The sequence below is a fragment of the Ruditapes philippinarum genome, unplaced genomic scaffold (genome assembly GCF_026571515.1).
Source record: "Ruditapes philippinarum isolate M1 unplaced genomic scaffold, ASM2657151v2 ctg4006_1_1_1_1, whole genome shotgun sequence".
NCBI lineage: Eukaryota > Metazoa > Mollusca > Bivalvia > Venerida > Veneridae > Ruditapes > Ruditapes philippinarum.
This window is the reverse complement of record NW_026860753.1, coordinates 130958-147855: the sequence shown is the minus strand read 5'-3', so window position 1 is coordinate 147855 and position 16898 is coordinate 130958. Positions and strand designations below refer to the sequence as shown.

The following is a 16898-nucleotide window of genomic DNA, read 5'->3' as shown; positions in this document are numbered from 1 at the left end:
ATTTATTAACACCATTTGAAACCTGCCAATTAAGAAATTGAATGTTTCTCATTATTTCTTATATTAAGTGATGGAAAACGGACCGTTCTTGATATAGGATAATTTGATTTAGTTCTTCAAAATTCTGTATGCATCAGATTCAATCTTTCATATCCAACTCTGATGATGATTTTGATCTACACAGATTTCCCATACATGTATATAAACACCGGTCAGTTAATTTTAGTTGCTTGAACGTCAATCCATTCTTGATTCTGTCGGAAACACCACTATATTTTTAAGGGTACAGTATGTGTCATATTGTAAACCAAAACATTTGAGCTTCCATTGATGCGTTGCTGCAAAAATTTGTCCCGCATTGAATATGGGTTCAATAAAAGCCGTGACTCACGCTAACACGGAATTTTACTCGGTGAGGAACGGTTTATACACCAATCTTTTTGGGAGCCAATCAAATCTCAGCAAATTTATTTGTTGAAACATGGCGGACAGTGGCGGTCTTGAAATGTTTGAAAGGGAAGAATTTGATATTACACAAATAATACGACTTCAGGTAACATTGTTTGTGTAAAGTACAACTTGAAATGTATTAAAAGACACATAAATCTCCATCTAATACAAAAACACAATGTCAGTCAACTTAAAATAAATTTATACTATACAGGTTTCTTACATTTCCCAAACAAATTATCTAAAAAGCTAAGACTAAACTGCAGTGATTTTTAATGTAATTTTTTGCGTTTAAATGTTATGATATGATTGTGATGACATAAATTTGAAAAAACCAACAACAACACTAAGGTTTTTTTTCTAAGATTTTGGGAACATGACCCATGTCACCCAAAGGGTGCTTGGACTCTAGAGTGGTTGGACCAATGCTCGGCGCATAACAATGCTCGGCTTAAAATATATTTCTTTAGAATATCTGAAAATGTTGTCAAGTTATCTCCGATTTAGGTCAACGGTGCTTTGATTTACATCTTTCATCATTTTGTCTTGGTGTGGTTCACTGCTGGTGAAGTCACGTGACAATGCTAAAAGCACGATGTACGACCGTATGTAATCCGCAACATGTAAATTATTAAAATCTTTTAACAATAGAGTTCTGGGGCTGTAAAATTTAAACTACAAGTTCAGGGTACTTGTAAATGCATGGACCTTATGCAAACCCAGCAAACACCCGACGTTGACCCAACGTTGGATCAACGTTGAATTTTGGTCGCGACGTCGGTGACCTTCATACAATGTCAAATCGACGTTGAATCCCCGACGTCTAATAGACGTTTCATTTTGACGTCGACTCGACGTCGGGTTTTGGTCGGTAATCTGACAATAGGTGAATTTGATTTATGAAACCAATATATATATAAATGAAAGCATAAACAGCAAGAATTTTAAGTTTAAGTTTAGCAAGGGAACATTATATATTTATTTTCTCCATCAAAACAACAGTATCACGTGGGTGGCTAACGTACGATATTCGATAGGTGGCGCTCTGTAAACGGATAGACGCAGATCAGTATGAAATGTATTTGCTCTATTTTCGTTTAAATAATATCTTATCTCCTCGAATTAGTCTAAAAAGTGTTTATATAATTTACAATGAAGTTGTTATCATTTTTGAGGGCTTCATTTTATAGTGGTAAATAATTTAGTAAATTCGAATATGCGACTTATCGTATTTGAAATTCAATTGTATTGGCGGACAAAAAAACGACGGGTTGCATTGACAGACAAAGTTGTATATATTCCAAACAAAAGAAAAAGGTAGGCAAACATTATATATGGTTTTTCGATGCTAATTTACCGCATGTTTGCATGGATTCGATGGTTATTTGATCATTGAAATGTTTGACTGGCAAAACTTAATGTCACGTGATTTCGCGAGTTTCCACGTAAGAACACTTTATCATTTGCTATAGAACAGTCTGTATAATCGAATCATTTTTCCCACACTATATTGCCATGCCAAATAAATGCACTATCAATGGTAGGAAATATCCTAGAAATTGAAATCAATAAAAAGTTAAATGCAGTACGTAAGACTCTTATTATTCAAATGCTGGTAAATAAAATGTCCTCTTATTTCTTATCAACATGAATTTCCCTTATATGAGGGGCCAGTCATTTACACATGTTATACATCAGATGCAGTTTGATTTTGATATCTGTGTAGTTGTTAAACTACTCGTTGTTAATTGAAGAACTTTACCCATACTGTTAGCATACCATGTGTTTCTTATACATGTATTATGATAATGATTCATGGCATTTGATACATGTAAATGATACGACTTTGGTAAAATATATCTGAAAGCACATTGTATTTGACTAGCTATCTTTTTATTAATGTAATCAAACAACATATTATCAATCAGAAAACACATTATCATAGTTATAAATCAATAAAAGTAATAGTTTGTTAATTAGCCTGCTTATCAACAAGTTGTATGCTCGTATCATAAAACGTTTTTACACTAAGCCAGTCTGTCCTATATACACTTAGCAGACCAGATCATGCTGGCAGAGATGATATCTATAACAATGACAGTAACATGTGAATTTCTTTGATGTTGTATGAGCATTTGTACAAAGTACATTGAATAAAAAAATAACAATATCAATTTTTGCGGGAGTAGAATTAATTTAGTATTTGTTATATCAGTTTTTCGTGCGCTTATGCGTTAACTAAGATTAATAGTAATTGGATTTTGCCTATTGTATTAGACAAACATCCTTCCACCACATGGTTAAATTCTAAAACGATTATATTTCGTCTTTCAGATTGTGAAAATTATGATAATTCAACATGTGTCAAAAGTTCAGGAGGAAGATGAAAATATTTAGAGGAAAAGTAAAATGAAAACCTACCAAGATTTTGTGACAGGTATATTTCAAAATATTATAGAAAATACAGTGATCTTATTACCCTTGATTTTATAATGAAATTCACGAAGCCATTTTTATCAAAATTAATAGATATATACAGTAGGTACACGAATCAACATGGTTTAAACTAAATTTAAAATAATAAGTATCTTTTTAAGTAGTTGGAGAGTTTTGTTAGAATTTCTTTTAATTATAATACGTAAAAGTGATTTATTTCTTGCACTTGTACCTGATTATTTTATTTTAATTTCAGAAAGTGTGATGAGATCTCAGGTTGGAGACGGTAATGATACGCTTAATGTATGCCCAAGATCGACATAGTGGAGGAGGACGAAAGAAGAATACTAATGAAGATACATGAACATTGCTATTTATAGTTATAACAAAATATTCAGAATATTGTTCCATTTAAAATTCAGATCTAGATTCAGTTATAAAATACAAAGACAAATATACAATCAGTGAGTTGGATAGATGATTGAAAAATCCCAAACTCAGAGTGATCAGTTCAGTGGTGATATAAGAAAAAACACATGCATGGGTGTTTGCTATATAAAATGTCAGTGTTAATATTCAAGAAGGATTTTGTTTATCTTATTTCTAAAACATGCTTAATTAATACATGAAGCGTTATTAAAGTACATACCGTCAAGTTTAATAGTTTTAAAAAATATTATGTAAATCTTGCATTTGTTATAGTACCACATTTCTTTTTTTTTGTACTTGTGATTCCGAGTATAAAATAAATTCCTAAAATCATAAGAATGCTTATTTATTAACCCTATTAAAGAGCTTTAAAATGAAAAAAAAATCATATTCCAAAAGTTTTGAATGAGGTTAAATCATGGTCACAAAATTAGGTCAGATAAGGTTGGCATATGGTCAGATAATGGTCAGAAAAGGTTGGATTATGGTCAGAAAAAGGTTGGATTATGTCCAAATAATGGTCAGAAAAGGTTGGATTATGGTCAGATAATGGTCAGAAAAGGTTGGATTATGGTCAGAAAAGGTTGGATAAAGGTCATTTTATGACGTTGTATAGACGTCGGTTTCTGACGTCTAAAAAACTTTCAAATCCAACCTTCTGCCAACGTTTACCAAACGTCAGGGTCTAACGTCAGTACAACGTTGGTACAACGTCTTTTGTTTGCTGGGAACAGGACGTTTCGGCCCCAAACCAAATCGGCCCCTACAGGTGCAAAAATCGGCCCCTAGATGTTTCGGCCCTTTTCCACGAGACGTTTCGGCCCTTTTTTTATAACAGTTTTATTTAAGAATAAAAGGAATTTTTATACTTAAAATCGTTAAAAATCTTAGTATCTTGATTGATTGATGGCACACAAACAATTATGGCATTTTACTCCTTAATTGATAATCCATTATACATGTAGATCTATCAATCGCTTTTAAGAAAAATGCTTTTTTTAAAGGTGTTACAATAAATACACCTAAATAAAGACACTTAATCTTTTATTTATAAGACAGTTGACAAATGCAAAAACTTTTTGATTAACAAAATTAATTACAAATATACCTCAAAAATCGACCTTATTTGGTTGAACCTAATTTATTCAATATGTTTATAACTGTGATAACATAAAAAAAAGGTTTGATTTGAAAAACAAACCTGCATCATGTAGTACTGTACGCCAAGCTATGGTACAATTTCACGCAAACTGCACTTGTTTATCCAAACTATCTTTAGCTCCCGCCAGGTACGTCATTATGTGATCAGTGAATTTTACACAAACGGCTATTTAAAACAATATCATCGGTCTTGAAAATGGACATATAACATTGAGGTTTGTTGACGTTGATTTGAATTTGTCATATCAAATAAAGTATTTTTACCCCAAGCGTTGGTCCGCCCTAGTGATTTTCCTACTTATATAACAGACTCCGAAAAAAGGCCTCTTCCCAATTGAAATTTTCTTTAAAATCATGCAGTTTTCCCAAAAATCTGAACTTAAACCAGCTTTTTTACTTCCCAAATCAGCAATTGTAGCGATAATTTTTCCCAAAATCAAGAGGCTCAGGCCTCTTCCCAATTAAGTGAGAAAAATCACTGCAATATTTGTAACCAAAACTAGGTCCAGACCAAAAACACAGGTGATAATCCTTATATATACAGATTGTCACCTGTGTTTTTGGTCCTGACCTAGTTTTGGTCACAAATAAACCCAATATAGAGTCCAGGCACGTTACAACCCCCTTTGATTTTGCCAATGTTTTGTTAAAAATTGGGGAAAATGCATGACTAAAATTTTGCAATTATTAAATGAATGCAAAGAATCACTGTCAAGAATGGCATCTTCAAACATTTAAGCACCATAACAGTGAAGAAGTTCTTATTTTCAAATATTTTAGAATTTGTTATTCAATATTTTTATTTTGTAACTTTCAATTGGGATTTTTTTCCTATGGATTTGGAAAAAAATATACTATTTTCAGTTGGGAATACGACCGAATATCGGCTAAAAATAAGCAAAAAAAATCCCTGAATTGTTATTTGTTACAAAAAATTTAATTTTATCATTTAATTCTTGTACAAAATAATAGTTTTAGTTTTAAATATTCAGGGGAGGGGGAGTGGGTCTACATTCTCTATTAAGTCTCTATTATTTATATAAAAATGGTAGCTTGAAATTAAAACGTTAAATCCCAGAAAATAACGGTCAACAGCATATTTATAGGTCTTTTTTACTAACAATATGACACTAATAGTCTGCTTCTCCCCCTCAGGAATTTCTTCTCCAAAATTCCATATTCCCCTAAAAAATAATTTTCCCAGAGTAAAACTACAAAAAATATATATTTCCACTTAAAATAAACTGATACAAAAGTCATTTAATTTCTTCATTTAGTACAAAATCCTCAGTATCCATCTAATTATAGTTAGTATTACATCATTATGTCCTAGCATTCCTCATTATGAGAACCAAATATAATCTGAGCTGTACAGTTACGATATTTAAATGGTATATTGACAGAAACCAATCTATTTTCTTCCAAAAAATGTGGCACAATTGGAAAAATTATAACAAAAACGTGCAAAAAATTTGAAACAAATACTGTTCTTAACGTTTTTTTCCAAAGAGCAGAGTCCCTCACATCCTTCACTGATAAAAGTCAGGAAAATGTACAATATAATGAGTCTTAACCCATTACTTCATGAGCATTTTGTGAAAAATGGCTTTTTTCATTGAAAAGTCTCCCGTTACAAGTTCAAATTGTTATAATACTATAAAAAATGCCTCAACACTAATCAAACTTGGCACAAATGTTGACTGGACGATTGCCCTTGCAACAACATGCTCAGGCTTAAATTTTCTGTTACCATGGCAACGAGGGGACATCTCAAAATTGCCAAAAATCACTATTTTGCGTTGTTTTTTCCATCAAAATTGATTTAAAAGTGCTGCAACTTCTCAATGGATTGAGATAGAGTCAAATGCTTTTCAGCGTTGCTTACACGTTACCTTATGATCAATCTGGGGTCATTTATAGCCTCTCACAAGTCCAAAATTTTCTTGGTGATGAGGGGGACTCCGCCCCCCTTCAAACCCCCCTAACAGAAGGGGGCAGATCCCCCTTCTAGCAGCCCCCTGATGAATCTTTTGGTTGGGGGGCCGCGCCGAAAAAGAGGTCACTTTTTTTAACAACATTTCTCAAACAAAAACAAGTGTTGGGGCCTAAATAAGGCATTTTTTCACCATTTGAGACAACAAAAGGGGGGGGGGGGGTGAAAAAGGCGTTAAAAGGCGTGTATATAACGTAATGGGTTAAACAATCAACTTTCCATTGAGTGTATGTAACAACCGAAGATAGTGCATATATCAGCCAAAGACAGTACATGTAGCAGCCAAAGTTCTGGAGGGCAGCTGCCAAAAATGTTCTTAATTTTTTTACCAGAATTGAAACAGGTTTTTTTTTTCACAGGTTGGGGAAGCAGCCCAGCCCTTAATTTTGGGAAAAAATTACATGGTATATTTGCAAAAGGGGGAGAAAAAACTTGATGTAAATTCAATTTTTGCGGAAAACTGCATGATTTTAAAGAAATTTTCTTTGGGGAAGCAGCCCAGGTATACAGGCCCCTGTTATAGAAGGTAAAAAGGCCCTGTGAAATAACTCTTTGTCTTATTATATACATTGTACGATGTAGTACAGATTGTAGCACATGACTCAGCAGCTGTAGACTCCCTTATTTTAGATGAGTGGGTCATTTGTATATAATATCTGGCAAGAAGATACTCTGGAATATTTATCATAATTCATGATAGTAAGACCCCTGCTTATATTGAAAAATATACCCTGTTTTACCTGAAAATTTTGTTGAAAATAAGTAAATCTGTTTAATTTCTTAATTTATCATAGGCATGAAGTTGATAAAATCATCTGATTTCATGCTTGCTAAACATGTTACATGACCATGAGGTGTTCCTCCACCTATAATTTTAGTTTGAAAGTTGAATATATGTGACCTTGAAAAAAAAAAGTATCATTGTTTAATATATTTTGGAAGAAGATATCAATTTTGAGTGTGTTGCTGTAGAATTTAGTGCTTCAAGTTTTTGTTCAGATGAGCTGTAATTTAATCACAAAGGTGTTTATTTAAATAAAGTGATGAGTCATTACCCAATATATGTATGATGTTTTTATTATATACAATGTACTTATAAATGAAATATGGATAAAATAAAATGCGTTTTTTCATTTTCAGTATTTTCATGGTAAAAAATTATTTTTCACTGCATTGAAAAATATTTTCTGTATTTTCACTGGTGTCTTGCCGGACTACTTTCTTCAATTCAGCAAGTACGCAATATAAATGTATATAATAAACAGAAAATTCAAGTATTTTCTATAATTATTATATACAGGATTTATTTTCATCTTGTGATATGAAAATTATCATAATTCATTCCATTTTATGAAAATAAAGCCTGTATAATCATTGTATAATTTATGGAAAAAACTTGAATATCCTCTATATCCTGGTGAGTGCTGCCGGGGCCTTAAGTAACCCTTTGTTTGACAATCTCAGAGGTTTTAAATAATTAAGCATACACATAAGCTACGTCTCAAGAATTAGTCCCGACTCGTTGAAAAATGAGAAACCTTTTATTCATTTAATTTTTTGAATTTAACGATTTTCTTCTTTTTCAGTCGGCTGTTAGAGGGGTTCTTGTCAGAAAATGGATGAAAGAAGTAAAGCAGACTTTTGAAGAAACATTTCTTGAACTTGAGAAAAATGCTGAACTGAGTGTAGATTGGAAGACTGAGTTCCCGTGTAAACCAAAGGTATTATGTAATATTTAGTCAATTGATTAAGCCTTAGTATATTCAAAATTTATTTTATTTTGATTGTGTAGCAACCTGTAAGCTTATATACACGCTTATAAATCTATTCCCTGGAACCAACCTGGCAGTTCTAAGCACTGAGTGTAAAACTAAAGTTTCTGTCTCCAGGAGACAACAGCTTACCCTTCTTGGAATATGAACCCACACGGCTAGTGATCATTTGATTACTAGCTTGGTCCAGTAACACCTTGGCCATGCTGCCACACAAAATAATTAACTACCATGCTAAATATCTTGAATGGACTTGAACAGCTTTCTATCAGGACAAAACCATTCATTATATTTACATGTACGTAGCTCCTTGGTGGAAGTAGCACATTATTAGGCTTGATTGCTTTCTTTAATATAACATGTATTGGCCTTATGAAGACATCATTCTTAGTGATATTTTCTGAACTTGAAAAAAACAAAACAACATGCTTTACTATTTCACAAACTCATTTTAATGATTGACATGTAATAATTTATTTAAAGTCTTACAATATATGTTAAATTTACATAATTATGAAAATATTGTTATTTCCATGATATGCTTTTTGTTGTCAATTGTTTTGTCATATCATCTAGTAAAACAGAATTTACTAGTATTCCTAATTCATGATCTTTATCTCTGATTCATAAATAGGCTGTTAGAACAAGAGATAAATTGAAGAAGGAGAAAAGGAATAGACAAACAAATGTTAGTACTGAAAAGGTTAAACAGTTACAAAATTCAGAAGTAAATCTACAAAATGATATTCTTGACAATGAAACTGATTTTAAAGAGACACCTTCCACAGGAATAAAACACTTGGGAACTCTAGAGCATGTCTCGAGTGAAGGTGAAGGCGAAACCTTAAGTGAGATATCTGAGGCTGTGAAAGAAAGTCCAAAGTTTAACTCAGTTGAGATACAGACTAGCTTTATTGATAATAACCACCACTATCTACCCCAGAAAACTATTGAACATGACTGTGATAAGGAAAAAGATCAAGGTAACAATATCCTTGATGACTTAGATACCTCATGGAAAGATAGAGTTGAACCTTTTATTAGAAACAACTTTGGTGAAGTAAACACTGAAGAAGGCTTTGCTGCAAAAGACAATGAAGTTAGGAATGAGTTGCATTTAAATTTAGAAACTGACAGAGAAAGTGTCCAATCACAAAGAAGTAGTAAAAGGTCCTATAGAGACTCAGCAAGAGAAGAAAGTTCAGAAAATGATAAACAAGACTCGATAAGGAATGAAGTGTTTAGAGATAAAAGTAAATTTGAAGAAAGAATTACAAGAACCTCTGACAGGTCCGAAAAGTCTCAAGCCTCTTTAGGACAGAGGTTTGATCGTAAAGATGAATCTGTATATAGAGATCAAGGGTCTAGTCGTTCAGTGGACAGAAGTTCGAGGTCGGGTAGAAATGAAACTAAGGATTTGTCTGCAAGAAGTCCTTCAGCATCTGACAGAAACTCTCATAGATCTGGTAGGAGTAAGAGGTCTAGTGATAGAGGTCATAACTTAAATGAAACTGAAGGATTTTCACCAAGAGGTCAAAGGTCGAACTCTCCACGGTATTCTGACCAAAGAAGTCAGAAGTCCTATAGGTCTGAAAATCGGTCCGGTCATTTGAGTAACAGATTAGATGTGTCTGACAAAGAGAGACAAAATACACATAGGTCACAGGATGCTAAATCACATAGGTCAGATGGAGGCAAATCTTATAGGTCAGAAGAGGTTAAATCTCATAGGTCAGATGGCAGCAAATCTCAAAGGTCAGAAGATGCTAAATCTTACAGGTCTGACAGTGTTAAATCTCAGAGATCAAATTCGTCTGAGGGAAGACTAAGTCAAAAATCTGAAAGGTCACAAAGGTCATCAAGAAAAGATGAAGGTCAAAGGTCAGACAGAAGGACTTCTGAAGAAAAGATGGTAATATGTTTGTTGTACTAGCAGTGCTCTGTTTAATTAAGATAATAATAGCACCTTCTCATTATTGATTATAGTCGATGAATTTCATTAATTTCAGTTAATAGTTTCATTACAATATTTGATTAAATATTTATATATATTTTATCTCTATTGAAATCTTATTACTGGCTACTTTGGAAGCTTTTTTTTGTATCAAGTTTAATTTTAAAAATACACATTTCTATGTAGGTGCCAATGTAGGCATTTTTCAAGGACATGATATTTCAGTGGTATGTAAGATCAAAATCAGTTTGACTTTCTTACAAAATTCACTATAATTATACAGAATGCCAACAGAGCTGTAGTTGCAAAAGATAGTCTGTGTATATGGCAATGAATATTACTGTGAAAACTGTAACAGGATACTGAAAATTAAAAGTTTTTGAGAAATAAAATTGGTAGCATTTCTGAGGCGTAATTGGCCTTTAACAACTTTCCATGTATTAATTTGCACTATTTATCTCCTCTTAGCTTCCACTGGAGTCTAGAGCTAGCCCTGTCCCCAGCAAACTATCAGGAAGAGAACAGTTACAGGGAGATAATTCACGAGAGGGGAGACCACCTTTACATGATAGCACAACTCTTACAAATGTGACATCCGTTTGGGACAGTTTTAATTCTATTAGAGGTAAAATTTTCATGGTTAGATTTTTCTATAGACTTCTGAATATAATAATTAGAAAAAAAATCAATACAAATCAAATAGCTGAACAGTATTAAAGTTAGAATTTAGAAACTCTTGGGGAAAATATAATATGTTCACCTCACATTGTGATGTTTTATATATGCATGCACTCAAAAAAGTTCATCATATTCGTTTAATGCTGAGAGAGTTTGATGAATATTTTTTGTAAAAGTTACTTCCCACACAATTTACAATTCAGGGGAGGTCACTTTATGAGAGAGTTTGATTAATATTTTTTTCGTCAAAAAAGTTACTTCCCTTTGTGTCAAATCACAGTTTGCAATTCAGGGGAGGTCACTCTATGTTGACTTGTTAATTCCAGATGAGTTATGTCATCTTGATTGTAATCTTCATTTTGTTCTTAGTCATCAGCAGACTTGATTTTTTTTCTGACACATAAATTCTTTTGTTAACACATATATAACTACTTTTTTTCTATAGAGTCTCATGATGTAGAAATGTCAAAGTCACTACCCCAAGATGCTGGTCAGCTGAAAGAACTACGCAAGAATATCGCTATGGAGTTGCTATGGGTACAACAAGCTATAGATAGCAGGAAAAATGTAAGTTATTCAGGCTCGTGATTATATGCAAAATTTATTTTACAAAATTTTTGAAGAGGAAAATAAATATTTTACCTATGATCTTTATAATAAAGAGGTTGATTCCTCAAAACAATTTTAATTTTTATAACCCTAATAGAACTTCATAATTAATTAAATACCAGCAGACATTTTCACAAAAAATCTTACGATTTATCTTAAGTTTTTGACTTACGATAATCGTAAGTTAAATCTTAAGTCATTTTCACAAAGCCACTTGTAAGTTAAAATTTTATCTTAAGATAAAAAATTCACTTACGATAAATCTTACGATAAAAACATCCCTAGCAACGTTCATTTGATATTGATGTGCATGCTCTATCTTTGATTCCGGTTTTAAAATCAAGTAATAAAGAGCTTGAAATATCTTTTGAACATAATCAAATTTCAATAAGAACAAAAAAATGATTCAAACCGATATAATTTATATCTTGATTGAAGATAATTATAAATATCTAAAAGATTCAGATAGAAGGTCTGCTATGTTATTAATAAATAAAAAGGCACCACTAGTACATGCTGGCAATGAAATCGAACTAACCAAATGTACAAATTATTAGTTTTCAATAATACTACAGTATAGTTCACATTTAAACTATTCATAACCCTCTCCATCATGACGTCATCAAGTCATGACGTCACAAATGTTTATGTTGAAAAATAATTATACCTCAATTTGTGTAATTTATAGCATACTGTTTGCTTAATATATATTTGTCTTCCAACTTTTTGTTTGTTTTTATTCAGTTTAGGTAAGAGATACATGATATTTTACCCTTAAGAGAGAAAAAATTACACTTACGATCGTAAAGTTACGACAGATTTTGCACTTAAGATTTTCTTAAGATTTTTTGTGAAAAGGAGATTTATCGTAAGATTTCTCTTACAATAAAAAATTGTCGTAAGATATTTTGTGAAAATGTCTGCAGGGACGTATTAGTAATAAGCCACGGAATCATCTCGCATATAAAATTCACGGGAAGGTAACTTAAAAATGATATTGATGTCCCCCATTTATATGGCCGTACCTAGGGTGAAAGAGCATATAGATTCAAACTTTTTCATACATCGGAATGTCACACTGTCCGTTGATAAACTGGAATGATAGGTATCTGTGTCCTGTTGATACATTTCTAGTATTCATTTAAATACACATATGTGTTATGTTAGTCTAAGATAATGCAAAGTTTATGAAAATCCTCTGACACAGTGTTTATTCTGTCTTTATGAAAACTGTAGCCAATATCCTTAAACATATTTTATCCTGAAACCTTTGATCCAAAATTCTACAAAACTTTCAGTAATGTTCAGTTTTTAGCTCGACTATTCGCAGAATGATCGAGCTAATGTAGTCACCCATTTGTCGGCGTCGGTGTCGGCGTCGACGTCCCTGTGGTTCAGTTTTTGCGTGCAAGCTGGTATCTTCATAACTACTGAAGGGAATGGATTGAAACTTTACACACTTGTTCTCTGTGATTATCTAACATGATTGGCGCAAGTCCCATAACTCTGATTTGCTTTTTTGCATAATTATGCCCCTTTTTTGACTTAAAAATTCTTGGTTAAGTTTTTGCGTGCAAGCTGGTATCTCCATAACTACTGAAGAGAATGGATTGAAACTTCACACACTTGTTCTCTGTGATTATCTAACATGATTGGCACAAGTCCCATAACTCTGATTTGCTTTTTTGCATAATTATGTCTCTTTTTGTGTCGCCTTGAAAAGGCGACATACAGGGGTTACTTTTGTCGGCGGTGTCCTTGTGGGCGTCCCCTAAAGCTTGTACGGAGCATAACTCAGTCACCATAAGTATGATTGACTTCAAACTTGGTATGCATGCTTCTTTCAATAACCCGAAGTGCAGTGCACAAGGACCGGTACTCTGCAAATCTTAATTTTTGAGTTATTGCCCTTTGTAAATTTTCATACTTTAATTTTGTCCGGGCCATTTTTCTTCAACTATAAAAGCTTTGGACTTGAAACTTCATAGGATGATAGATCTTATTAAGAAGAAGTGCAGTGCACAAGGACCGATACTCTGCACTTCCTAATTTTTGAGTTATTTCCCTTTGTTAATTTTCATACTTTATTTTTGTCCGGGCCCTTTCTCCTAATGTATAAAAGCTATGGACTTGAAACTTCATAGGATGAAAGATCTCATTAAGAAGTGCAGTGCACAAGAACTAGTGCTCTGCATTTCTTATTTTTTGAGTTATTGCCCTTTGTTAATTTTCATACTTTATTTTTGTCCAGGTCATTTCTCATAAATTATAAAAGGGACTTGAAACTTCATAGAATGATTGATCTTATTGATAAGAAGTGCAGTGCACAGAAACTGATGCTCTGCACCTATTATTTTTTTGAGTTATTGCCCTTTGTTAGTTTTCATATTTCATTTTTGTCCTGGCCATTTCTCCTAAACTATATTGTTCACAAGGCAACACATCCGACTCGCGGAGTTCTAGTTTGACTTAAAAATTCTTGGTTAAGTTTTTACGTGCAAGCTGGTATCTCTATAACTACTGAAGGGAATGGATTGAAACTTCACACACATGTTCTCTGTGATTATCTAACATGATTGGCACAGTCTCATAACTATGATTTGCTTTTTTGCATAATTATGCCCCTTTTTCAACTTAGAAATTCTTGGTCAAGTTTTTGCGTGCAAGCTGGTATCTCCATAACTACTGAAGGGAATGGCTTGAAACTTCACACACTTGTTCTCTGTGATTATCTAACATGATTGGCACAAGTCCAATAACTCTGATTTGCTTTTTTACATAATTATGCCCCTTTTTCGACTTAGAAATTCTTGGTTAAGTTTTTGCGTGCAAGCTGGTATCTCCATAACTACTGAAGGGAATGGATTGAAACTTCACACACTTGTTCTCTGTGATTATCTAACATGATTGGCATAAGTCCCATAACTCTGATTTGCTTTTTTGCATAATTATGCCCCTTTTTCGACTTAGAAATTCTTGGTTAAGTTTTTGCGTGCAAGCTGGTATCTCCATAACTACTGAAGGGAATGGCTTGAAACTTCACACACTTGTTCTCTGTGATTATCTAACATGATTAGCACAAGTCCAATAACTTGTTTGCTTTTTTGCATAATTATGCCCCTTTTTCTACTTAGAAATTCTTGGTTAAGGAAATATCTCCATAACTAATGAAGGGTTTGTGCCTTTTTTTGAACAATTTTATGCATTTTATAATATAATAAAGCAGTGATTAACTCGATAAAACATCTTATTAACAAGCCTATGTACCTTTTTGGACAATTTTATGTATTCATATAGGTAAGCATTATTATACTCAATGAAGCACACTTGTGACAACTTTTCGAATAGTTGAGCGATACTGTCCTCCGACAGTTCTTGTTATTGACTCCTCTTCACTCTTCAGTGTTGGTCTATGGCTGACTTGTTATATGATAATCCCTGTCTTCTAGTCACTAGGTAGGAACCACTTTTGTTTCAAATACATGAAATACAGACATGGACTTAAGTTTATGTGAGTTTATGTCCGCCAAAAATCTTAAAAGTTTGCACTTTCAGAATGTCTTAGGACATGCACTCATACCGCCTGAAATGAAATTCATCTTTGAACATTGACATCTTGTGAGCCAATACATCATAGATATGAGCACATATGTAGCTGAAGTTTCAGTTGTTATGTTTTAATACTTGACCTTTTACATGTTACTTTAGTTATGATAAATAGTTAACCGGCATTATGACTAAATTGTTTTTGTTTTTGTCATATTTTCAGTACTTAAAGTTAAAGGGTCAGATGTGAAAAAGATGGACACAGGGGTGATAAAAAATGTGAAAAAGATGGAAACAGGGATGAAAAAAAAATGTGAAAAAGATTGACACAGGGATGAAAAACTAGGTTGTTTTAAGACTAATAGTAAATGTGTAATGCAGGGAACCAGATGACATTTCAGATTGAGGGAACCAGTATAAACGTATCATGCTTTGAACCAACTGTCTGCTTGACTGTTGAGTCAGACCAGGAATATATCATGTACACAATCAACTGTTTCTTGGCTGTTGAAAGGCATTAACAATGAAGTAAATAAGGGCTTTAACTTAAATGAATCAGAAGTAGAGAGCCAGCTGCCATGCATAGAACTAAACAACAAGTGAGAGGACCAAGATCAATATATTAATTAGGGAACCAGCTGCTATTTAAGTGTTTTAATTCTTTGTAACCAGAACAATGAATTATGGAACCAATATATAAACAAAGGAACCAGCTGTTACTTAATTGTTTAATTCAATGGAAACAGAAAGCAAATTAGTGAACAAAGATTGATATATAAAGTATGGAACCAGTTGCTTAATAGCTGTTAGTTTGTAAATCATTTGTTTTGAGTTCGATTGTATACATGGTATAGGAGGCTATAAGCTTACAGAATTTCCTTGAATCTGTTCCTGGAACCAACCAGTATTACTAAGCAATGAGTTAAGCGTCTTGCTTAAGGAAACAACTGCTTACCCCTGACAAGCTTTTGGGAGTGGTTGCCTAGTGGTTAAGGTGTCTGCCTCTAAAGCCAGTGATCATGGGTTCAAGCCCCTATCAGGTCACAACCATGTTTCTTCTTATAACACTAGTACTGGTTGGTTCCAGGAAGCGGACTCGAAAAAATTATAGAAGTTGAAAGAACTTGTTTCGCAGTCAAGCTTAAATAACTATATTTAAACCAAGCAAGCTTCAAAACGACTGAATGTCTTCCTTTTGATATAAGTAGGACATATACATCACAGTGGAATTCCTGCACATATAAGCGTATTCATACTTTCTACTTGAAGAAATTTGAAAGGGAAATTAGCATTGTTTGGAAAGAAAAAGTAAACTGATGAACACTGATTGAACTTTAAATATTTGGTTAAAGGGATACTCGGGCAAATTAATGACAAAAATATAAAACTTATCTTATGTACTCGAGTCACGCTCAAATGACATTTGTAAAAGTCCCAGCATGAATTTCTGTATAAATTCTATATATTTTGGATTTGAAGCATGCATGTATCTATACATGTTGAACGAAATATTTATTGCTGCAGAATCACCAAGCAGTTTTAAAACTAGTCATGATACTTGAACAAACCCTGGAAGTTACAATAACAGATACTGTGGATATAGTATGATTGAAACAAACCTAAATCATTCATTTGACATATTCTTTAAAGTTTCCAGAGTTCAAAGTGGCAACTATTGTGAAATCTTAATGCTCTAACCTGACCCACTTGGGACAGGTTAGGAAACCATCATTTAAATATTTATAAGGATAAAAGTTTTGTTCTTGTGACTGCCTAGTGTATTCATTTTTATATGCCCGAAAGAATTTCGGGCATATTATGTTAACCCCCGGGCGTCTGTCCGTCCGTCCGTCTGTCTATCCGTTCGTCC

The 16898-nt window shown here is 33.1% G+C and overlaps 1 protein-coding gene and 1 long non-coding RNA gene across 2 annotated transcripts; both read left to right on the top strand.

Annotated features, from left to right (window-relative positions):
• Positions 1-450: 450 nt before the first annotated feature.
• LOC132713280 (pre-mRNA-splicing factor CWC22 homolog) lies at positions 451-16355 on the top strand. Its single transcript, XM_060695794.1, has 6 exons — positions 451-553; positions 8056-8190; positions 8876-10153; positions 10664-10820; positions 11319-11440; positions 15252-16355. Exons 1-6 carry the CDS (start codon positions 482-484, stop codon positions 15276-15278), a joined length of 1791 nt encoding a protein of 596 aa, XP_060551777.1. The 5' UTR covers positions 451-481; the 3' UTR covers positions 15279-16355.
• LOC132713279 (uncharacterized) lies at positions 1172-4034 on the top strand. The gene is made up of 3 exons (XR_009623427.1): positions 1172-1767; positions 2785-2887; positions 3143-4034. It is a non-coding gene; the product is annotated as an uncharacterized LOC132713279 (long non-coding RNA).
• Positions 16356-16898: the final 543 nt, after the last annotated feature.